The sequence below is a fragment of the Diadema antillarum genome, unplaced genomic scaffold (genome assembly GCF_040938485.1).
Source record: "Diadema antillarum isolate AM-2024a unplaced genomic scaffold, OU_Dant_1.0 seq00001365_RagTag, whole genome shotgun sequence".
In the NCBI taxonomy this organism is placed as follows: Eukaryota; Metazoa; Echinodermata; class Echinoidea; order Diadematoida; family Diadematidae; genus Diadema; species Diadema antillarum.
This window is the reverse complement of record NW_027272127.1, coordinates 619,078-643,829: the sequence shown is the minus strand read 5'-3', so window position 1 is coordinate 643,829 and position 24,752 is coordinate 619,078. Positions and strand designations below refer to the sequence as shown.

The following is a 24,752-nucleotide window of genomic DNA, read 5'->3' as shown; positions in this document are numbered from 1 at the left end:
TTGAAACAACTCTATACAGATCTAAAAAGACGTTCAATGAATGAATAGTAATACTAATTATGCTAGGTAAGTGTCAAAGCAAAAAAAAAAAAAAAAAAAACCACTATCAACACAATTTCAGAGTACACACCGCCTTCAAGAAAAGTGGAAAAGGGTCCAAAGGTCAAAAAGACAAACTCACCTTAGTCCCTGAGAGTGACCGAAGGGGCTTTCCCACACAGTGGCCACCACGGAAGAGGGTCTGGAAGAAGTTTTGGGAGGAGAGGGCCTCCAGTGCCTGGTGCTTCTCCTCTTCACTCTCCCAAAACTCCTCACACATCTGTCTCTCTGTCAAACCAAAACAACACAAAATAAAAATTAATAATAATAATAATAATAATAATAATAATAATAATAATAATAATAATAATAATAATAATAATAATAATAATAATAATAATAATAATAATAATAATAATAACAATAATAATAATAATAACAATAATAATAACAATAATAATAATTAACTATTAAACAATGACAACCCAATCATGAGATCCATTTCATATCATGGTTGAAGGTTATCCCTAGATTCAAGTCATTGTAATATCAAAACCTGTTACAACTCAAATAATGAGTACCTCAACATCCACAACTGATTTCAAATGAAAGTCGAGTCCATTTTAGGGCTTGGCTATTTATGAATTCTAAATTCAGTTTATGATCAAGTTGAGAGTCAATTACATCATTGATATGAAATTCAATTCATCCTCAAATTGAAAGGCAGCAAAATGTAAGGAACACACAGTCAGCATGATATCTAACCTATAATCAATCAAAACATTGATTTATGTCTGAGTAAACAATCTGACTGGAATGGTATTCTATATCATGGACAGTGAGAGCAAGGTAAATATCGAGTACATAGTAACTAATTCCAAATCTACACTGTGTCGGGGTCTCAGCTGAGTTTGCAATGTAACACTGCAATCCACAAATAAGCCCATCCCAAACTGGACTGTTGAGTCTGGACTGGATGAGTTTCGAATACACTCGGGCAGGTGTCTATGGGAAATGCGTGTTGTAGCAAAATCAAACCGTCCTCAACGGGTGAACACACTCTGCCCACTTGAAATTCAACTAGAACCTTGAACTCTTATTTCAGAGGTTCAAAGAGTTGGAGGGGTCAAAGGTCATGGAGTACAAGGTCACTAAAAGCCTCGGTGAGACTACGATGCAAGTGGCGGGTAAGACCTTACCAGATTTCAGCGACAGGACCTGGGAGCCGAGAGTCCCGATCAGCTTGGCTAGGCCTAGCTGGAGGTCAAAGAGCCAGGGCAGGGATACATCCGGTTTTCCCTTGGCCACCACCTACAGGGGCAAGAAACAGGTGCAGCCATCAACGACCATTAGCAGAGACGGGACTGGGGATGAGCTCATCATTAAAAAGATGAAACAAACGATGATAGTGTCTTTTGCACAGATTGATAGCATTTCATTTCTTTTAATCATTATGTTTGATATTCATTGAAAACAGACAATGTTGATGAAAAAAATGATATCACGCATGTTACAATATTGGAGCATACCATAACATGATATCATTAGGGTGAGTCATACTGCAATCAGAAATACAGTAGAGCTAACATGATCATGTGATTATGGATCCTTTTTTATGTTTCCCTTATAGGAGGACATTTTCACATCAAGAAATGGTATATGATACCGTCTGATACAACAATGATACTTTTCGCACAATCGATGGAACGAATGTTTGTGTATCTGTACAATGCTGAGAACAGAGTGATTAGTTGTGATGCATCTAGAAACACATTAAGTCGGGAAGCAGTGTGCAATATTATAGGGTATGCACTGCATGAATAAGACGCAAGAGCTGTGGTGGTGACAATATATGTCTGATCGAATTACTCTAAGGAATGCAGAATCTTTCATTTGTGCTTTGCACCCAGTCTGAATCTTGTCAAATTGAATGACACCAGCTACACTCCTCGCCTTAACCTGTTGAGGACATGTTCCGAGTATACTCGGGCAGGTGTCTATGGGAAGTGCGTGTTGTAGCAAAATCAAATCATCCTCAATGGGTTAAAAGATACAAAGAATCATATAATCATTGAAAAAAGGGAGGAGTTCAGACTTGTGCTTTTCCAGGCCTGAACACACTACATCATATAAAGCACCGTGACAAATGTGTTCTGAGAAAATGAAAACACAACACAACAAAATGATCACAACTCACTGAGAAGCTGTAGCCCCAGAAATTGTTGCTGCTGTCGGAGTGGAAGAGGAACTGGAGACGATGCCCGCTGTTGAAGGTGACGTTGGTCGGCCACTTTTCGCTGCCAACTTTCTGATCGTACCGCGTCTTGACTCCCTTGGAGTCGGTGAACTCTAGGTAGTCATACCTGCACGAGATGATAAAAAAAAAGACAGGCATGTTCACACGGTCATGCTTTATCTATGATAGGTATAGTAGTTCCTAACTACCAGTTATGTCTACACGGTGCTTGTCATTGATGTTAGGACTCATAGTTAGCTTACAATGAACTACAGTATACTGTATCTCAAGCAATGTTTTGGGGGGTTTTCCCAGTATTTTGTGCCTCATACAAGAACAGGACATGTCAAAATCAATGATGCATAGCAGCCGTTACTGTACCCCAAAGACAGCTTTCAGTGACATTTGAAACAACTCTTTTGTTGTGTATGGTCATGATGTGGGCAGACATAGTAAGTAAAGAAAAAAAAGTAGTTAGAGAACAGTCAAGTATTTTGATTCATTTAATATTGCTCTTAATACATTCTTTCATCTGCGAGTCAAAACCAGGAAAACATCTATCAGTTTTCCTCCCCACTTCAAATTGATAATATTAAGAAAGAAAAAAAAATTGAATACCCATACCTTCTTTCTGTTTCACACTTGGGGTCAAAGGTCACTTCAAAGAGGTCTGCTCCAGGGCAGGTGAATATCTGGGTCACATGTTGATTGTTGTCATAGTTGTGAGCTGACTCCACGTGCCACCGACGGAGGACTACCACCTCCTCCTTGGCACTCCCTTGGACTGGGGTTCCCTCCTGGATGGGTGAAAAATAAACAATAGTGAAGGAAAAGCACTTGTAAAGTGCAGACCTCTGCCAAGCAGCTCATTGAAAAAAAAATCCTTCAAAAATCTATAAAAATTCCTGGATCACTACCAAAATTAAATCATCTGTTCTTTGTGTCATTATCAACTTTTCCTGCAAGTTTCTTTCACATCCATTCACCACTTTTGAGTTCTTTGCAAACAGACAAATCAGCACTGATGATCACATTTACTCTCTCCTTCCTTGTTGGAGGTAATAATAATCAACACACCATTGTAAATTCCAATGCTCCCAAAAGGTCATTGCAAGAAATATCTTGATGAGACTGGCACATTGTTTTAAAGTTTCTTGTAAGTAACAAGTAATCCTCCTGCTTTACAGAGGGAGAGACAGACACAGACACACACACACACACATACATACATACATACATACATACATACCATCCTACATACATATACATACATACATACATACATATAGACAGACTTTAACAGTTATTCACAAAGCTATATTTTCAAAATAAGGTACGATAGCCAACCTTTGAAAAGCGGATGTTGAGCTTGATCTGGAGTTCCCTAATCGCCACGGCAACGCTCAGCAGTCTCTGGGCCAGATGCAAGTAGGGGAGGTCCATGTCAGCCAGGAGGGTGATGCACAGAACCTGTGAAAGTAGCCATCAAATTGTTTCCTTGGGTCACATCTTCATTGAACTGATATCTTTTTATCACTTGAATGGGCCACTGGCACTTCCTTGAAGCATTCATATTTAGTGCTATTTTTTTATAACCTTTTGGTGTCCTAATAACGACCTAGTAGCAACCAATTCAAGACATCCATTGCTACTTTAATGCATTTTTGATAACTGTTACCCAGTAGGCATTTCTTCAGTCGCTGAGCAAACCTGGGGGAAGTGTTCCAGTTGCCATGAACAACTTTGGACGGAGAGGCACACAGAAATCATGCATTGGCAAAATGGCCTTTTTTGACATTTGAATAATCACCACCTCACTAGCCAATGTCTGAGTGGTTGAAATCTGAGAAAATGAACGATCTAAATCTTACTAGTCTACCATGGGGCACTGCAAGAAATACCGGGTACATAACATGCTACTACAAGAGTAGTGGATAATTTCCAACATGGCTGGACCTTTAAGTCAACTTCATAAAAAATAAACAAATAGCACTAGAGGAAGTGTCCAAAGTCACAATCGTACACAAAGGGAAAGTATCTTTAGAACAAATGAGATATAGGTACACTCACTGGTACTGTGGATTAAGAATCTTCAGTGTCATATATCTATAATAAATAGCATTAATGATGAAACCATGAAAAAAACCAATGTCGAACTTTTATGCTTATATTTCTCAACGAAATGACCAAAGATATGACATCTTCCTCTATTGATTCTCCATTCACTCTCTTTGACCTCTCAAATTATTCAGTGCGCAGAGGCAAGGGTGATACTCTCCATCTCTTTGGAAGGTTTGCTGCCAACAACAGTCTCGGCAGAGTGAGTTGTGCTTACCAGCTGCCTGAAGGAAGTAGCAATGAAGGTGTGCGTGAGGTCCTTGATTCTACCACTCGCCCCTCTCTGGTTCTGAAGAAGGCACAGGGCATTGCGAGCCCAGGAGCACTGCATGCCGCAATCTGTACAAAAATCAATCGAATGTGGACATTAACCCGTTGAGGACTGGCTGATTTCACAGAACAAATAGTCACATAAAATGTTAATAACATTGTTACCAATAACCAGATAGAGATTCTTTTTGTTTTCTAAATGAAGCAAACTAAAAAGTTGGTATAAACAATAAAACTTAACCACCCTTTAATCCTCCCCCCCCCCCCAAAAAAAAGAAATGCTTTAATGTTAAACAATGCTAATATGAATCAATAGGTATGACAAAGATTAGAAATCCCCGTCCATTAATATTTGCTTTGGGGACAATTGTGCCACGTGGCAAAGAAACTTTGATTTAAACTCATATGCCAAATGATAAACGAAGCACAGTACTGGTAAAAGTAATGATCTTTCTTTTCCTTCAAACTTCTTCTCCTATTTATGCCCTTCCCTTATTCTTAGTCTATAACCTGAACAGACCAGTCATAACATTCCCCATTCCCTTCCCAACAACCAGAAGAGTTCTCCAAACTCACAGTCCCTTAGGACGTCTCCGGCCATGGCCTTGAGCTTGGCGTCTCCCTTGCAGTCGGTGAGACAGTGCTTGGCCCAACCCAGGAGGCTGGTCTGCAGGGCCCCCAGCAGGCTGCAGACGTGGGAGGGGCCGGAGGGTGCAGCACTCTCTGGTCCGTCCTCATCCACCAGCTCGGCGAACTCCTTGTAGGAGACTGACAGCAGGGTGTCGAAGACCATCAGCACGGAGCCGGCGTTGAACTCCTGACAAAAACAGAAAAAAAAATAAAAAAATAAAAAATAAAAACAAAACTAGAATGAGATATCGAACAGGTACCAAGTAATAAATAGTCATCATGGTGATGATGTACAGTGTACCACAACTAAATAACAATCCTGATGGTGGTGAGCGTGACCATGTTGATGAAAACAATAATAACGGATAATGGTGATAACCATGGTAATGTCACTGGAGTTGATCAATGATAATAAAACTGAAGGTGATGACAAATATAATGATAATGATGTCCATGAAAATTATAAATATGTCTATGAAAATGATAATGATGACACATGATAATGAAAAGTTATAACATCAATTACAGTAGGCTACAGTGCTGTCCACAATTTGACATTTTCATTCCATTTACTGTACCTCACAAAAGGCTAATTCTACGTATCACATATACCATACAGGCACAATTAAAATTGATCTTATCATAAGTGTAAGGCAGACTTCTGTGTCAATCTCAAATAGATGAGAACATCATATCAACCAAATTCCTACAGAGACCACTTAGACTTACCTCCTGAGAGTTTGAAGGCAGTTCCAGCAGACCGCTTGGGTCGACAGTACTGAAGAAACGACAAAGAGACTGGAACACGAGACCAACTGCTGTGTCCTCTCCTGTCTGCACGGTCAACAATGAAAAGAAAGGTCCACAAGTGAACAAACAACGAGAGGCAGAATGAACAGATTAAATGTGCTGCTACAGCAACAACTCATAGACTACAATGTACAATGTACTACACCTTTTCAGACTGAGCAACTGTCAACAGGAGTAACCAGTGAAGTTCTCCAATCAAAAATTTTTGACTGATGAGCGTCCACAGAATAACTGATCAAAACTGATGAATATTAACATTATAGGATACCTTCCTCATACCAAACTCATTGAACTAGGTGTTACTTGATAGTTCAAGATCAGTGCTTCACAAGACTCTTGTCTGAACTATACTACCCTAGAAATGATGATGCATGTGCAAGTGACATGGATAAAGTTAGGAAAGAAATACAGTGTAAGCCAATAAGGTGATTCTGTTTGGCATCCTTGAAAGATTTCAGTTTGATTTCATGGTCTCAAAGGCACATGGAGACTTTTACTTTGGACATTCTCCTACACAAATTCCTGATGATGTGCAGAATGCTTCTTGTTGAATCACTGAATTTTAAACAGATAATGTGAGCAAGTAAACTTGGTCTGAACAGGTATGAGATAGCACAGAAAATAGCACAACGTACACTATTCATGACAAACTGAAATTTGATAATTCAGTCACATATGAGCTTATTCTACTTACAACCATTGAGTTCATCATGTTGAAGAGTTCTTCTCTTCTTGTTTCTTTTCCAGGGAAGAACACAGCAGCACCTTAAAGTGAGGGGAATAAAAGAAAACTCAATTCAACAAAACTAGCACTGTCATGAGTATTAAAGCACTCTATCAAATGTGCAAAAAGATGGAAAGATGATAATATCTAAGTTTTAGCATAATCTGATTTACATGCATGTAATTCTACAGAATATCGAAGAGTGGATTTTTTTTTTTTTTTTTTTGGTAGCTTCCCCAGATTTGCTACGGCTGCAGATTTGAACAACATAAAATGACTGTCAAAAAATAAAAATGTCAAAATTTCTTAACAAAAGTTCCTACTTTTTTATTCAGAGTCAAATTATGATCTAACATACTGACACAACAAGGTTGTGTTGCTACCTACACTGAAAATATTTTGAGACTCTCATGAAGCATATCAGTTTTTCCACATTAGACAGTACTGCACCCTTGCTCCTACATGACCAAAACGATTAATTTTACAAAATTCCCTTCAAGAAAAAATAGCTTTCCTTGCTTAACACTGTCATATGTGGAATGAACATAAACAAAAACATTAATCATCATCAGCAATACATAAATACACACTTATTAATGTATCACAACTGTTTAGGGCAGTAAGATATAAGGTTTAACAAGGAAATAAAAATAGGACTTCAAATGTGGTGTTAAAAGAAATCTTGACTGTAATTTGAATGTCAACCTACCATCCAAGATGCATGTTTGCGCGGCTATTTTGAGCAGCACCTTAGGATCGTCTTGACTCTCCCCCACGTCGTCGCTGGCCAGTTTGCACAAGTGGTTGAACAGCTCCCTCGCTTGTCGGTGCTCCCTGACTGCCGGAGAGTCGGCCTCGTCCGCCGGCAGAGCGCTTTCTCGTGATGCCGATGATGCCGATGCGGCATCACTCACCGGGGTTGCAGACCCCGCTGCCGCCATCACTTTGTCACTATGCTCGCGGGAGGTCTCAGGTTGCTGCGGGCCAATCGTTGTTTCAGCCTGCAGACTGGGGAGATCGTCTGCTTGGGTCACCGTCACCTGAAGTTGTGTCTCCTGCTTTACCTTTTCAAGCTTGGCATGATCCTGAAACGTCAAGGAAGACTTCTCCAACAGTTATACCTAGCAAACTGAAATCTTGTCCAGATGAAGGTACAATGTATACCGTAAGAAATTCACGCAAGTAATCTACATGGTGACATCCTGCTACTCAGTGGAAGGGACATGAGAAAACACATACTAGGGCTGCTAAAATTCTCACATCAAAATCATGGAAATTCCAAAGAACAATCAAGAGAGATTCTCATGTTTTACATGCATTTTGATAATTCCAAAATCAGGGGGAAGCTTTATACTCTCCTGTACAAACATGAAGAGATATTGAATATTTTCAGGAAGCCTCCTGCGACATTCTGGGAGATTTGGCAGTTTTGACATTCACTAGACCGCAGAAAGACAAAGCATGGATCCAATGCAATTTCAACCAGACCGTGCAAACTGCGAAACTCTTTCTGACAATTGGCACAGTCACATCATTGTTAACTCTTTATGTGCCATGGTGTAAACCCCCTGTGTGCCACATTATACTGAGACAGCAACGCAACCATGCTATGAGAAAACATTCTGTTTTTAAAATCAATATAACTTTTATAGATTTTATTACCCTGGACATGTAATGTACAAAGATTTAGAGAAAATGCCAAGCTTTGCTTTGATGCAAATTGCATGGCAAATCTATGATTGTATTTCTTTTAAATGACCAGTAGCTACATTATTGTAGAGGCATAACTTTTGCATGCAAAATAATAACAGAAACTTAGAATTTACTCGCAAATCCAATAGGGAACACCACTTGATAGTCAATCATTGCATAAAATGCAAGCTATTTGTACATGTCACAGAAATTGAATTGCGAGAAACGCTTTTATCGTATTGTGGCATTACGTGATTTATCGATCGGTTTGGGCGAGTTTGTGCATTAGAGCAGAATATGTGAAGTTGGCACGCCGTTGACTGAGTTGGGCGTGCGAACGTGGCACATAAAGAGTTAAAAGCTTCATGAAAAGATACTGAAAGGTCCCCCCTCCCGCCTGCACCACAAATCATAGGATTGATGGTCACAATGGCAAAGATATATCTTTTTGGGTCTTAACAGCAACTGGTGTCATCCCACGATGAACCCAACAATTCTTGCCACGATACAATCACATCTGTCCAAGGGGCTGCCAACATTCACAAATCATAGTCAGGGTCATTCCAAACAGCAATCACGGAAATGCTTGCATGTCATCAGTATCTCAACAGGCAAAAATACTTCCTGTATCGGAATGGTTTTTGTGTATTCACTTGCTAGGATATGAAGAGACAGAAGTTTCAGGGAGCCTACCACTAAACCAGTGAGACTCGGCAGCCTCTTGGATCAAGACTTGACTCACCTCCTGGGATTGGTCCCCGGACTGAGGGGCTTCTCTTTCCCTGTGCTTGGCCAGGTTGGGGAGGCTGATGTGAAGGAGGGCCAGGCACAGGATTCTGGCGTGGATCCATTCAGGAGCACTGAGACAAGAAAGAGAGAAAGAGAAGGCAACGTCTATGATTTTAACTCCTTCTTCCGGTGACCATGCCTACCAATATTGACAAATACATCTTAATGCTTATGCTAAAGCTGTTGATGTTGATGTTGATGTTGATGTTGATGTTGATGTTGATGTTGATGTTGATGTTGATGTTGATGTTGATGTTGATGTTGATGTTGATGTTGATGTTGATGTTGATGTTGGTTGATGTCAATGCTGATAAGTTGATGCTGATACTGATGTTGGTTTTGTTGCTGCTGATACTGTTTTCATCATCATTATCATTGTTATCATGAGGATAATTCTCAGCATTATTATAATCATAAATAATTTATTATAATTAAGTAGAATGTTCTCCAATGCTGCTTGCTCTAATCATCTTTTCCTATCTTTCTGTTCCCCCCCCCCCCCTTCTCTCTTTCAAGATGCAGTGGTCATTGTTGGATACCCAATGTCTGCTAACCAAAGTGGGCTTTGCAACACCCAGAAAGCAACAACTTATCTCAAAGCATCTCAGTTTGCTGGTGCCATTACTGTTGAAATCAAGTACATTGATTTTTGCTACCCCCACATTCATTGCCCAAAGTCAGGGGGCTATCTTATCCACAAATCCATGAAGCCCTAAGTTTCTGATCAACTTCAGTGAATAAGAAGTGTGAGGGGTGATATGCCTTGCTTGCGAGTATGAAAATTGTGTGCCAGTGATTAGCAGCACCAATACCAGCACTCACTTCTGTGGGATGGTGTTGTAGAGCTGGCTGATGATGTTGAGGCTGAGATGTTGCATGTCTGGTACCGGGATGCGACTCACGCTGCCCTCCTTCCGTTTCTTCATCACTTCCTATATTCAGATGATTTTTTTGAGAGAGAAATTAAACCATCTCTTCATTGATTATGACAACCGAATGATTTAAACATTGATGTGCATTATTCTTATTTTTCTAACCAAAAGTATACTGGGCCTACACACCAATATGATTTGGCAGCACAATCTGCCTTCACTGCCTTGTCCCACGCATGTACATGGATGGTGGATGCATGATAGATATTGCAGCTAGCTCACAGGACACCGCAGTTATGTCATACACAAATCGATTCTTGGATTGGTCTATAAGAATAACTCTGGTGAGGACATACATAATATCAGCCTTTCACAGCAAGTTCACTTACCATCACACTCATCAATCACCCCTCTTTCTTTTTATATTACCAACAAAAAAAAACCCTAATCACACACACGTTGTGATGTTTGTCCACATATCATTATACAGTGCACTCCTGTTATAACAAACATGGATATAACGAAATTCCGGTTACAACAAAGTAAAAATTCAGGCTGCAACACCATTCACTCTATGTATTTTTATTGTTTATTTGTTCGGTTATAACGAAATTTCGATATAACGAAAGGGAACTGCCGGTCCCGAAGACTTTGTTATAACAGGAGTCCACTGTAGTAGGTAATGTCAGAAGATGACACAGCAAGGAAGCGTAGTTAACAGTATTTCCAGAACTCACCAGATCCTGACAGATGCGTACGATGAAGCTGATGACCTGAGTGAACAGAACCACTGTCCTGATGGGGGCATTGATGTCATACGGCAGAGGGGCCACGCTGGACTGTGAGTCAAGATGGCATCATTGAACATAAAAGACATGTTATCTTCACAATGCCTTCATGTTATCTTCACAATGCCATCATAATTTTTCATAACTATATGTTCATGTGGATCCATTGTAGGACGATTTATTCCCTGTATTTGTCTTCATTCTTTCCTCCTTTTAGCAAATCATTCAATCAAGCTCTACAGGCAAAATATAAAATACTAATATTTCAAATTTTCTTAAATGTCATGATGCAAGGAATGAAGGGAAATTCTACAAATTGACTTCAATACGTTGTCACACATTCATGGTCCCACACTCTCCAAGGGAGACATCCACAAAATATCACCTACAGAAAATAGGTCCATGGTATGTCTTCAACAAAGCATGAGACTAATTTCTAATAATATTCCTCATAATATGCGTAACTGCTCCTGTGTACATTCACATTTCTCTGCTTAAATTGAATCTCTTATATAACAGAGCTAACTAAAAAGAAAAACAAAACAAAACTAGAGGAGCACTCTGAGAGCGCAGACCTCCGCCAAGCAGTAGGCCCTAGTTATTCCACCAATGATCTTGTTCTTCCATAGAGATCTGTGATTTCCCCCATACGTATGCACGTTGAAAATTGTCCGATTTCCCAATATAGAAGCCTTTTGTTACGTCATCAACTTACAGCTGCATGGCGCGCCTTGCCCTAGCAGAGACTAGAGCACGCACTTCAGTGCGCGTATGAAAACCTCAAAAATGTGCAGCTTGAACTCCCAAGTTCATTGACCCTACCTGCCAAAATATCAAAAATCTTTCATAAAATCCATAAAATTTCCAGATCACTACCAAAATTTAATCATCTGTTCCTTGTGTCATTCTCAACCTTTCCTGCAAGTTTCATCCAAATCTGTTCACAACTTTTTGAGTTATTTTGCACACGAACAAACAAACAAACGGTAATGAAAACATGACCTCCTCCCTTGGCGGAGGTAACAAACCCTACTAGCTGTTTCCATGATGATGAATTTTGACTTGACTTACGATGTCCACATTATCTAGTACTGATGAGCTGCGGGTGAATCCATAGAACTGGACTCCTACTATCCCTATCCTCTCTGCCGATTCCCCTCGCGGACCCAGGAACTTGATGAGGGCATACTGGCCCACAAAGCACTGGTCCAACAAGACCTCAACCTCATCCCTGGGATGGCAGGAGAGAGAAAGTGCATTAACATTTGTAACATAACTCAACAAAACACAACACAACACAACATAATGTAATGTTACATAACATAATAATTCATTTACATAGCACTTTTATCTCATATTACAAAGTGCATTACAAAGAATTGAAATACTAGTACAAAGAGCGAAATGTATTTTGACCTATGATTTGTACTCTGACATTAAAGGACAAGTTCACCTTCATAAACATAAGGATTGAGAGAATGTAGCAATATTAGTAGAACACATCATTGAAAGTTTGAGGAAAATCAGACAATCCGTTCAAAAGTTATGAATTTTTGAAGTTTTTGTGCAGTACCCGCTGGATGAGAAGACTACTGCAGTGTATGAATAACTTAGATGTCACATGCATACAACAATATAAGGAAAATATAAAGAGAATTTCACAAAATTCCATCTTTTGAAAAAAGTACACATTCCCCTGACTCGTAACCGATAAATGTTATGGGTAATATTATTCCCCCTGCCTTTAGAAAGAGGCAAGTCAATTGCTCTTTTATTATGCGAAAAAAGTGAAAATATGTTGAATTTTCTTTTATATTTCTTTATACTGTTGTACGCATTGTATGACTCACAAGCTGTAGTAGTCTCCTCATCCAGCGGTTCCAACACAAAAATTAAAAAAATTCATAACTTTTGCATCGATTGTCCAATTTTCCTCAAACTTTCACTGATGTGTTCTACTAATATTGTTGCATTTTCTCAATCCTTATGTTTATGAAGGTGAACTTGTCCTTTAAGATTACGGTAAAGCAATGGGAGCACAGTTTCCTGGACAGAGCAAACGTCACTGACTAAAACAAATCAGATTTTGAGGATTTCTGGAGATGGTGTGGTAGATTATTTCATAATTTGGGGGCACATGAGATAAATGGATGATCACCAGCAGATTTGTGTGTTCTAGGGATGTAAAGAAGTAGTTGCTGTCAAGATCTTGCATTGTAACTAGACTGACTGGGGATAAGGAGGTCATGCAGTCATGAGGGGTGTGGGGCTTATCTGTTGAGATATTTGTACATTTATGTAAGTGATTCAAACTGCATCTCTTTTCTGACGAGTAACCAATGCAATTCTTTGAACAAGAAGAATGCATGGATGTGCTTAGGCCTACAATAAATGGCACACACTGCTTTGTTTTTGGAGTTTTTGTGAACAATTGATATTGGTCCTCTGTTTTCATTTTCTTGTTTCGTTTTGTCTTTGTCAAATGGAGAAGTTCCTACCTACTGGGACTATCATTCTATAATTCAGTTCATGCGATTGTTCTCTTGCTCTGAGTTTCAGATTGCAAATACAGAGTGGTAAGATTTGACATGTTACTTCAAAACATTCTAAGCTCTTCATGAACTGGAGTGATGTAATTACTCTGCTAACTGGACACAATCTTTATGTAATAATCATGATGAATCACTAACACAACTTCTTACCAGTCATTGTCTAGACTGAAGTAGGCGACTGGGTTATCTGGCTTCCCACCTATTGAAGCAGCCCTGGGAAGACGAAAGAAACAAGAGGTTATTACTACAAATAAAAAGAATGGTGCGGCACGATGTATATTTGGGTAACCCGCACATAGCCATAGTTTATTTTTTTGTTTATATTTTGTACACAATACATCACTAAAATTCTACGACATTCTACTCACATCAAGGAAAAATGCTCTCTAATGGAATCACAAGTTCAGTGATCGATGCCAAATTTTGTAGCTATCATTGTGAAACGCGATAGACGCAATTTTTTTGTTGCGTGCTAAAAAAAAGTGTCCACATCCCCCCCCCCACACCACCCTGCACTCCCATAGACAAAGCATGTAAAAGGAAAAGTGTGTTGGGGGCAATGATCACACCTATAGGCTATAAAAAAAAACTGGCCTGTTTTTGCCTCAGTTTGCTTGCTTGTGGTAACTGTGTACAAGTTCCAAGCATACTTCATACAGTCTAATGCATACATTTATGGTCAGTGCGCTTGTAGCCATTTTACGCAGAGTGGCAGTTTTAAGCCCCTTGGCGCGGTGCGGGTGCCTCTTTTATACCTCATGTAATCACAATATCAAGACCAAAGTTATCTATAATATGAGACCGAAGAGAAACATTCTAAACCAATCACTCGACACCTATATGAAAAATCACACTGGAATTAAATCATTTTTTTTCCCCCATTACCCTAAGCCTAAACTTCTTCAACTGTCTGGGGCAGATGGTCACGTGGGGTTAAAATCTTTCCCTTTTGACCAAGAGGGAATTTAAAAAAGGGGGAATACTGTTGTATAGTTTAATAAGTCTTGACCTGTCACATAACAAGGATCTACTGAAGTCGACAAAAGGAAACCAACCTGAGACCCTGGAACAACCTGTAGTCTGATGAGGACCAAGTGTCGTACTTCTCAAAGATGGATATATGGCGGTCAAGGTCAAAGCCTTTCCTGTAATTATAAAATCAACAAATACACAAATATGCATATCAAATAATCAATTAATAAGAAATATTGACTGATAGGGCAAAATTTGATAAATATTCCACAGAAACCATATGATAAATATGTAAAACAACAGCAAGCTACAATATGAATTCATATATGATTTAATTCATCAGACACTTGGAGGATACTGATAAGAAATATTCTGTTCTTCCATAATTTAATAAGGAGACAATACAGCAATAAAACCAAAACACTATGACATGTGGCATCATTACATGAAACAGGGCAATAAAATCACTTTAGTGCTATAGTCTGTAAATTGGTCAGTTTACCACTGTATTTTAATATTTGCAAATTTTCTCTGAGGACCCAGCACCTTCACCCTTTCCTCCTCTTCCTAACATTTCAGTTGTCAAAATCCACTCTGCATACATCATTTGCTGCTCCGTGTGCCAATCCAATGCCTAGAAGTAGACTCTGCTGGTAAAGAGGAGTGTTGTTGCTTTTATCTCCTCCCCCTAGATATTTCTAATTTTCTCTGGTTGAGGCATGGGAGATGTGCCGGGATTTAAAAAAAACTAGATATATCGCTACGGCGACTGATATGCCTCCGCCATAATGCATGGTTCTCCTAATAGGTCTATAGTACAATGTCTTGACAATGTGTGATGACAGTTTCACACAATTGGCAAAATATTAAAATGTCAGGTTTGACACAAATGTGCTGAATGTTCACTTTCCTAGAACTACAGTGTAGGTTCAACTGGATGAATGATTAAAATGTCAGAGTGCAGGTATTTGGGGAACTGATGATTTTTACTTGACTTTTGACCCTTTTATAAGTTTATGCATTGAGTAATTTTCAAGGTATTGAGAAAAAGTATAATTTCAGTATCAAATGGGAAAATAGCATTATCTAAACCTGGCCTTTGACCTTTGACCTCACAGTTCCAAAGAGAATCACTGTTAGGTTGAACATGCATAAATATGTAAGTTTCATGATGATACCTTGAGTTACTTTTAAGATATGGAGGAAAAAGTGCAATTCAGCACTTTCACTTGACCTTTGACCTTTTGGCAAGAAACTTCCCACAGAATATATATTGGGTAATACATGTATACATCAAGTTTAAAAAAAAAACAACAACCTTCAGGCATTGCATAAATATAAGGAAAGTAGTGATATTTTGAGGAGTTGACCTTGACCTTTGACCCCCTGACCTTTGAACCATGACCCCCAACTTCCCTAGATAATCACTGCCCGTTGGAACAAGCATATATACTAAGTTCCATGAAGATACCTTGAACCATTTGCGAGATATGGAGAAAAACATGAATTTTCAACCTTTTTTTTCACAAAATAACCTGTGACCTTTGACCTATGACCCCGTGACCCTAAAATCCACACAAAGTATTATCCCCCCAGGATATACCCTCATATCAAGTTTGATGTAAAACCACCACACGGTTCTTAAGATATTGACAAAAACAAAATGGGCCGGACGTACGTACTACGTACGGACAGACGGACGGACGTACAGACGGACGGACGACCCGAAAAACATAATGCCTCCGGCCACTTCGTTGGCGGAGGCATAAAAATAAAATAAATAAGAAAATACACCAACTTACGGATCATTGTAGACAAAGATTAGACCACACTTGGCTCCAGTGGCTCCCTTGGCAACCTGGATGGGGAAAGTGAAACATGCACATGAGAAGTTTACTGCATCAGGATGCATCGTGGCCTTGTGGATGGCAAAGTGTATCATCAACGAGTGGGTCCAGGGTTCAAAGCCTTGCCACAGCACATGAGTGCAACATTTTAGCTTGAATTTGCTCAGGCAGTTTAAATCAATCCAAGGCCTTGCATTCAATAATGGAGGTTTATCTGTCTTCACGCACTGTGTCACGTGCATCTACGCAATCAACATTTGCATTATCCACGGACTAGATTAACAATCCCTTTTTTAATACTGGCCTTTGTGCACAGTAACACATGCTTCTTTCCAGTGAGGTGTATAAATGTGAGCCTGGTAAAAGGTTCTGTACATCTTAATAGGTTAGTTCAGGGTCCGTTAAGTGGCACACTATAAACACAGAAATCTTGCTATTTTCACATTCAACTATATAAGCACTAAATAATCTGTCACATTTCACCGATATTAGGACATTAAAAGGATATTTTTTCACTGACCAGTCACTATGCTCTCTTGCGCTTTGTTCTTTTTTCTTTTATTTACCTTTATTTGGACCTTTGTGATCTGGAAGGGCGTGTCCTTTGTGAAGAACATGTTTACCCGTGACGTAACCGAAGACACATAGCCTGTGGACACAGAACAAAACAGAATTTAATAGTGGAGGTGTCTTCCATTTGGACATTGGTCTATTGACATCAATGAGATGACTTTTGAGCTTTCTGTGGTGCTTGCTTAATGGAAGCAGGTTAATGATTACACCATTACCCTAACAGATTGTCTGCTTTTCCTAAAACTTTCAGTGATGTGTTCTACTAATATTGCCGACAATTTTGTTAGTGGTTAAATTTCATTTCACATTGCAAAAAAAAGCGTGCACTTCACATTCATGTCGGTTCAGAGTTAATATTTTTGTGTGTTTTTAAATTCGCAAATAGCACCCAACTCACAAAGTTCGCGAAAATACAAATCTTGCAAAATATTCGGCATATACAGTATATGTTTGGGTTTCAATTTCCTTTGAAATGTCCTGCCTAAGCTCTTCAGATCACTACTTGACATTCTTTCAGTGGTCATTCTCACCTGTCGATGACCAGTTTCCCCCGAGGACGTTGCTGGGTCCCGTGGTGGAGTCCTTCTGACCGCCGTCGCAGCCCTCCAATGTCATGCTGATTTGAGTCCCTATACATCATGATGACAAAAGGGGTAAGTTAAGGAGGGATGGAGTGGGGGGGGGGGGGGGGAGTGTGTGACAGAGATAATCAGAGATGCAATGCTACAGTATGCTAGGCATAGGGCCTTCAAAGTGTGACACACAGAATGCTGACCAGTCTGATTCCAACACTCCTCACTGGTTGTGTAAAAATTTCCAAAACCCTCCTACTATTTTTGAAAAGCATACCTAATTTCATCCATCTTTTTGATCATTCAATCTTGTTTGTTAAGGGTCTTTTTTCCATCATGACTGAAAGTGTACACATTCTCAATTGTGTTAATCACGTAGAAAGAAAGATAACCAATAATATGAGTAATGGCAATATTTTGATATGTTGGGTGTTTGCTACAACAGAATGCCTGAATCAATAGATACTCTCCATACACTGTACTTTGTATACATTGCCACTGACAAGCAAATATTAAAAGGGAATGAAGGAAAAATTTCTACCTTGAGGGGAAAAAATTGTTTAATGATATCTAAAGCAGCAAAGTCATAAGTTGCAATTACATAAAAATACCAGTAAACGCAGAAGAATGCTACCAACATCTACCCCACTAAGTCTTAAATCATTGAGGGTGAGCTGATTTTGTTGCTACATGCATTTCCCATAGCCATCTACCCAGGTATACTTGGGACTAGTCTTCAACATGTTAATGGAGAAAAAAACATGACACCCTGTGTACTTCTGATCATGTTATTTGTGGACTTAGGTCTGTTTCTTGTTTCATTCCAATTTGCTCTCACTTTTAGGTGATACATATAAAACACAGACCTAAACATTGCCCAGGATGACCACTTACCATGTTTCTTGAGGATGGAATCTCGCACTGTGTTCAGATTCCTCAGCATCTTCACAGCTCCACTTATCTCTCTGTCTTTGTGATCTGTTTGAAAACAACATACACACACATCCATTAGTATCACACAGACTACACGACAAAGCAAATAACTCACAGACAGCATAAGTCTGACAGTTTGTGTATCTAATTTCATTCTTGCCTGAATACCACAAGAAAGATCAAATGGAAGTGTATGGATCATTATTTGTGCTCAAGTCCTGAAAACAGAATAAACTTAATAGATGACAGGTTTATGTGTTTTATTCTGTTCTTTTCCCCTGTACATCAGGGAAGACAAAACAAAAGGTTGAAGCACACGATACATATATTCAAGTTGTTAAGTATTAAACAGCTTGGCCTACAATTATTTTGTTACATTGACATCTTGAGCTCACTTACAGTGATGACTTCCTTGCTTAGGACAAATGGTGAAAGGGAACTCTTTTATTCAATGAATAACATGCAGTCTCTGTCAGACAATTTTCCTGCATTTGGAAAACTCTCCTACAATCAAACCTTCTATAATGACAATCAATGTACAAAGATTGCTAGCCATCAGAACTGCTACGTACAATTCCCTTCCGAGAAGTTTAACATTCACAGAACCTGTCGACTACTTGGACAATCCGTATGTTCCAAACACTTTCCAAGACTCCTGGGTCCAAACAGCAAGATTGTGAGGGCAGTGTTGCTCTTACCTAACAGATCTTTTAGAGCCTTCAAGATGCTTGCCATGTTCCCTCGTGCCAGGGCAAATTCCAGCAGGATTTTCAGTCCCTCTATTTCCATCTCACCGTCATCATTTCTGAGGGGAAAAAACAACAGCAATTAGTAGCAACATGTGCTGACAAATATCAACCAACTCACAGAACATATCAGGCTACCATTTCCTCTCTTTTTTTTTACCAGAACACATTCTTGCCTCAAGTTATTTGCTACTTCACAATACACATCACAAAGCTGAGATTGCCTGCAACAACCTCACAAATTGTGATTCAGTTCAACTAAATTTAATCCACATGACATGGCTAGCCTTACAGATGATGAATCCAAAGAAAAGAAGACATCCCGTGTTGTTGGGAGGGTATGACATTCCCAACATTGCTCCATTCCTTGTCATCTAAATCTGAGCATACCAAAAAGAAATTCGGCAAAAAATCAGCTTTCATGGCCCTGCTAAGTTTCACTTGCTTTCCTCAAGTCACCTGTGGGCAGATTTGGGCCTCACATCAAGCTATGCAAAGTATCACATTAAAACAAAGCAGCCACTGAAATGTGCAATTTTACAGAAGGGCACAGAGTTAAGAGCAAATCCCCAAAGTACATTATTATGCAAGATATTTTCATGGCATCAAATTATTTCGGACCCAACGGCCTTTTGCACAGCATGAAAATTTTGCAAATTGTCACTGGCATTCAATGCATATAGTGTAGACACGAACTTTCGTGTGCATTTTAATTTCGCATATCTAGCCATCTTGGCTCTTCTGAAATTAAAATGCACTCGAACGTTTTTAGTTTTATAGTACCTGGCAATGTTGTGCAGGAATTCTGCCACCTGGTCCAAGACATGGGGGCTGAGGAAGCTGGCCTTGGAGAGCTGCTGCGGCATCAGGGAGAGAGGGGGCATGTGGGACAGCGCCATCCTGGAGGGAAAAGGGACAGGGCACGAGGGGAAAAAAACAGGCTTTATTTCAAACCTCTCACTTTTGTCATGTCAAGGCCAAGCTCTACCTGATGACTTGCCATGACCTGTTGTAGATTATTACTCATCTAGTCGAAGTGTAACCTCCTAATTCTTATAAATCAGAAACTGGACTTGAGACGCCGCGCGACATAAGTTTCATGTCCAGCTTCTGATTTATAAAAATTTGAAAACTTGTCCTGATGTTATAATTCTTTTTGTTCAAAGCTTGGCTAAATCAGTTCAATTACTCAGAAGCTCATGCCAGAGGAGTGTCATTGGGAATTTTATCTCTGAAGAAATTTCAAGGGTGATGTGAATGCGGCTATGGGGTAGGTTCTGTTTGTTTCGCAGACTAATGGCAAAGTATTACATCTGGCACAGTTTTGATGGCCCTCACAAAATATAACACAACTGACAAAACCAAATAAATTGAACAAAATGAAATATTTGGGGATGCTGTTTACACAATGGTTTATGCAACTTTATGAATTAACCAACACATTTAGAGTATGAATGCATGTGCATAACAGCCATTTGAGCATTCTGAAATAAAAATAGCACGTACTTTGTGTGGTTGAGAATGGCACTGCGCAGATGGGGAGCCGTCGGTATGGCAGCGGTTGCCGTGGACGCCAAGACAGAGAAGTACCACATGGCTGACGCATCTTTGACACTGACCTCTGACTTCTGCACCATCCTATGGGTATTACAAGTGAACAAAAAACCAAATTATGGATGCATAAAGCAAGAAGTATTTTGACGGATAACTTTTCCTCATTCTGACAGAAACAAATGTTGCAAAGAGCACTACAAACACTTCAAAGGGCTTGCTTTGCAAGCAAAGGATTAAACACAGTCTGTTCAGTTGAATAGCCACATCCTCACTGGAGTTGACTAATGGCTAATTGTCTCAACAACCCATTTTCCTCATTCTCACAGAAGCAAATGTTGCAAAGAGCACTACAAACACATGAAACGGCTTGCTTTCCAAGCATAGGATTGACACAGTCCGTACAAGTGAATGGCCACATCCTTCATTGGAGTGAGCTATGGATAGCAATTATTTCAACAATCAAATTTCAAAATGGTATGAGTGGCCTTGGGTGTGTTCCTTTCTAGACTTTACTGAACAGAGATCAAATCTTCTTCCTTATCACTGTACCTTATCATTCTCACTACACTTCAAAACAGCTTCATCACCTTTATCTTTCTACAGCTCATGAGTCAGATCCTCAAGAGTTAAACATGACTGTAATAACCATCATGAAGTTTCTAATCTATTTGAACAAATCATCAAACATAATCCCAAACATTCAAGTGACATTGTAACATTCAAAACAACTGAGAATACAAAATATTCTACGTATACTTCTGCCAAAGGTACTAACAAAATACAAACTTCAATTTGTTTTCTTCATTTTCAGTAATAGTAAATCTATACATTTGAAAATTTAACCCATATACATGTGATTTAAACTGGATGAAAGACAAAGCAATTTGTCTACTCTTCCTACCTGTAGCCCAAAGCTCTGATGCCGTGTATCCTGACATCACAGCCCTCAAATTGGCACCTCTTGATGCTAATCTGGACGTACGGCCGAATCACCCTGGCATTCTCCAGAAGGGTAACATCTCCAGTGATGTGGCTAGCGGGTGGTAAACCAATGGGACAAAGCATGTCAACATCGTAACTAGAGTGTGGGATATTCATTGGTGGGATTTTGTTTTTTTTCCTGTACATTTTTGGGAAAAGTTTTTGAGATACTTGTGGATATCTCCAAACTTCAACAAACAATATTTTCCTATCTATGCAAATGTTGTTCATTTCATCTGCACAGCAAATATATGGTCTACCCTATGTGTGGCATAATTCACATTGCAAAAATTTTCATCCATTCTGCATAGTAATGTGATACCAAAAATAAAAACATGCACACATTTTGTTGACTTTTGTCAACATGAACTCATACTACAGTCAATAAGAGACTAAAAGTTGGTAAAATGACTAAAAATTACAGTACTCACAAAAATTATGTACTTCTATCATATGAATGCTATTTCTGAGCATATTAAATGTATGCATCTCAGCAAAAATAATGAAGAGAAGATAAATATATATTTTGTGAAATGAAATGAAGGAAAAAATTTTTTCTCTAAGCTGCACCTCTACTGTAGGACACAAATGGGCAATGTTCATTGCCCATTTTGATCGTTAATGTTAATTATACTTGAAGATACCTCCTTAATGTTATATGTATATATACACATACATGTCTATATACCAGTAGCCAGCTTAGACACTGTTAACACTTTCTACATAACTAGTCTTCACTAAGAAGCTTTCATGATCTTTTGCTTATATGCACCACCCTAGAGATGTGGCTGTTCCAGAGAGAGAAAAAAAAAGGGGGAAGGTGGACAATACCTTGCTATCCTGACTTCGGTCACCTCTTGGAGGGAAACGGGGGAGTGGCCCGTGAGGACGGCCACGTGCTGGGGCATGTAGCTCTGGTCGCTACGGGCGACCTGGATGGAGAGATGCTTCAGGCACACCCCCGGTCGCAGCTTGAAGCGGATCCAGTGGGTGTGGGCGGGGCCATCCGACTGCCAGTGAGTGCTGGGATCACCGTCCGTTAACCTGCACACACAACATATAAAAAGAAAAAAAAAACTGCAGTGAGACAGTGTCATCTTCAACATAATCTTAAAAGGGGAAAACCCCTCTCCTCTCTTCTCAATGTTGACTTTAACTGGATATTGAGGGTTGTGGACTTTGTACCACTACGCATATTCAACTGATCATAACTTTGAGTTTGTTATTAAACTATGTGCATGTTTGTCAAACCATAACCTTTACTGTTATAGGCCGAGTCTTCTCCCACACAACAATTACATTATTTTTAAAGGAAGTTTCTAGAAGAGATTTGAAACAATATTTGAAACAATAGTTTCAAGTATCATCATCATCATCATCATCATCATCATCACCATTAGCAACATACTCATCCTTAGCTTTACATATCACATGCCATGAATGTCTGCCTCTGCCAACATGTGCAGTAACTGTCTGATCAGCACTAATCTAGGGCTTACCTGGATGCATCTTTGGGGTTGGTGGACACCTGCAGACTCTTGAAGCACTTGGTGGTCAGCTTTACCTCCCCTCCTCCCACTTCAAAGCTCTCTCTCAAGGCTAAAGCAGACATTTTGTGGCATAAAAACAGAAAGATGCATCTCATGTCAGTCTGAAATACACACAAGCTAAACATTTATGTATCTTATGTCAGTCTGAAATACGCACAAGCTAAACATTTCTGTGTTTACGAGAGATTCTGACTTTCATGGCAAAAGACACACTGTCAAATATCAGTACAATTTCCTTTAACCCCTTCGGATGCTGCCTAGGAGTTTCTGGTATCCGTGGCAACTGTGATAGTGACCGCATCCTTCCACTCACCTGACTGCCTCTGCCTCTCCTGGAGGTGCTGGTCCAGCACGGAGAGCCTCATAGTGGTGGTGTGTGTGAAGCCGTCTAGGGATGGGTAAGGCAGGGCACTGCTTGGGGCTCTGTTCCGCAGCAGGTACTGGCAAAGAAGAATTTCAGAGGTCAGAGGTCAGGTTATCATCACAGTGATGTAAACAAGCTCCTCATCTCTTGCTTTGAGCCGATATTGATGCCACATTTGCCGACTGATATTCACGTTTTGTTACATGCATTACATGCCCACGTAATGCCTTAATTGATGATTAACCAACACTCAGAAATTACAAGCCATAATCGCCCACTGACATTTACTTGTGTCACACACATGACATTCCCATGTAATGCCTTAATTGATGATTAACCAACATTCAGTTACAACAAAGTCAAGATATTTTCATATTTCAGGCATAATGTATGAGCACTTGACTTGCTTCTTTTAGAAGGCAGAGGATATAACACTACCCTTAACATATGCCAATAACAAGTCCGAGGACTGTGTGGAATTTCATGGAATTTGCTGTATATTTTTTTCATATCATTGACTTTAAATACTGTGACATCACATATTGTTGTATTCTTCTCATCTAGCAATGACAGATCATGAATTTAACCTAAATGGATTGTCCAATTTTCCTTGGATTTCACTACAGTGTACTACTAATATTTATGCATTCACTGAATTCACATACAGATAATGTATATTTTAGCTAAATTCCCCTTTAAGAAAACACGTAAGTGAAATGCTGCCTTTTCATGGAATATCATTATTTCACTTAAGGCTGACAGCATTAAAAACCCGGTAAAATTATGACAGCAGTGTCTGATGGGACACGATAAAAATGGTGCCACATTTTGCTCACAGCTACACATCACTTGACTTCACAATCAAAGATCTAGAGAATACCTTTAGCAGTCTCTGTCCATGCTGCCCGACACTCTCCCTCTCTGCCGAGAAGACATCAATCAGGCCCGGCGTGAGGGTGCACGCCGTCAGAATCCGTATGGCGTGGGAGAGCTCTCCCCGCAGGTTTGCACCGTTGGACGATCGCAGCGCATCCAGCATGGACTCCACATACGCCTGACCCTCACCGTCCACGTCAAACTGGTCAAATGCCTGAGTGGTCAGTAAAATTCACACAACGAAGGTCAAAATCTTACACATAC

General features: G+C 39.6%; 1 protein-coding gene across 1 annotated transcript in view; it reads right to left on the bottom strand.

The window, feature by feature from the left end:
• LOC139708660 (zinc finger ZZ-type and EF-hand domain-containing protein 1-like) overlaps nt 1–24,752 on the bottom strand; it is a 77,969-nt gene that overhangs the window by 38,484 nt on the left and 14,733 nt on the right. Inside the window, exons 5-32 of the mRNA XM_071620594.1 lie at nt 24,493–24,702; nt 23,562–23,688; nt 23,198–23,297; nt 22,530–22,742; nt 21,619–21,750; nt 20,670–20,801; nt 19,947–20,063; nt 19,116–19,222; nt 18,379–18,462; nt 17,443–17,541; nt 16,906–16,988; nt 16,295–16,350; nt 14,576–14,665; nt 13,671–13,733; nt 12,040–12,199; nt 10,918–11,019; nt 10,131–10,240; nt 9,262–9,379; nt 7,537–7,912; nt 6,798–6,868; nt 6,023–6,127; nt 5,240–5,480; nt 4,611–4,732; nt 3,623–3,745; nt 2,900–3,072; nt 2,237–2,402; nt 1,239–1,350; nt 182–327 (exon numbers count right to left, since the gene is read on the bottom strand). Coding sequence (XP_071476695.1) covers nt 182–327; nt 1,239–1,350; nt 2,237–2,402; nt 2,900–3,072; nt 3,623–3,745; nt 4,611–4,732; nt 5,240–5,480; nt 6,023–6,127; nt 6,798–6,868; nt 7,537–7,912; nt 9,262–9,379; nt 10,131–10,240; nt 10,918–11,019; nt 12,040–12,199; nt 13,671–13,733; nt 14,576–14,665; nt 16,295–16,350; nt 16,906–16,988; nt 17,443–17,541; nt 18,379–18,462; nt 19,116–19,222; nt 19,947–20,063; nt 20,670–20,801; nt 21,619–21,750; nt 22,530–22,742; nt 23,198–23,297; nt 23,562–23,688; nt 24,493–24,702 — 3,738 coding nt within the window. The remainder of the gene's footprint in view (nt 1–181; nt 328–1,238; nt 1,351–2,236; nt 2,403–2,899; nt 3,073–3,622; nt 3,746–4,610; nt 4,733–5,239; nt 5,481–6,022; nt 6,128–6,797; nt 6,869–7,536; nt 7,913–9,261; nt 9,380–10,130; nt 10,241–10,917; nt 11,020–12,039; nt 12,200–13,670; nt 13,734–14,575; nt 14,666–16,294; nt 16,351–16,905; nt 16,989–17,442; nt 17,542–18,378; nt 18,463–19,115; nt 19,223–19,946; nt 20,064–20,669; nt 20,802–21,618; nt 21,751–22,529; nt 22,743–23,197; nt 23,298–23,561; nt 23,689–24,492; nt 24,703–24,752) is intronic.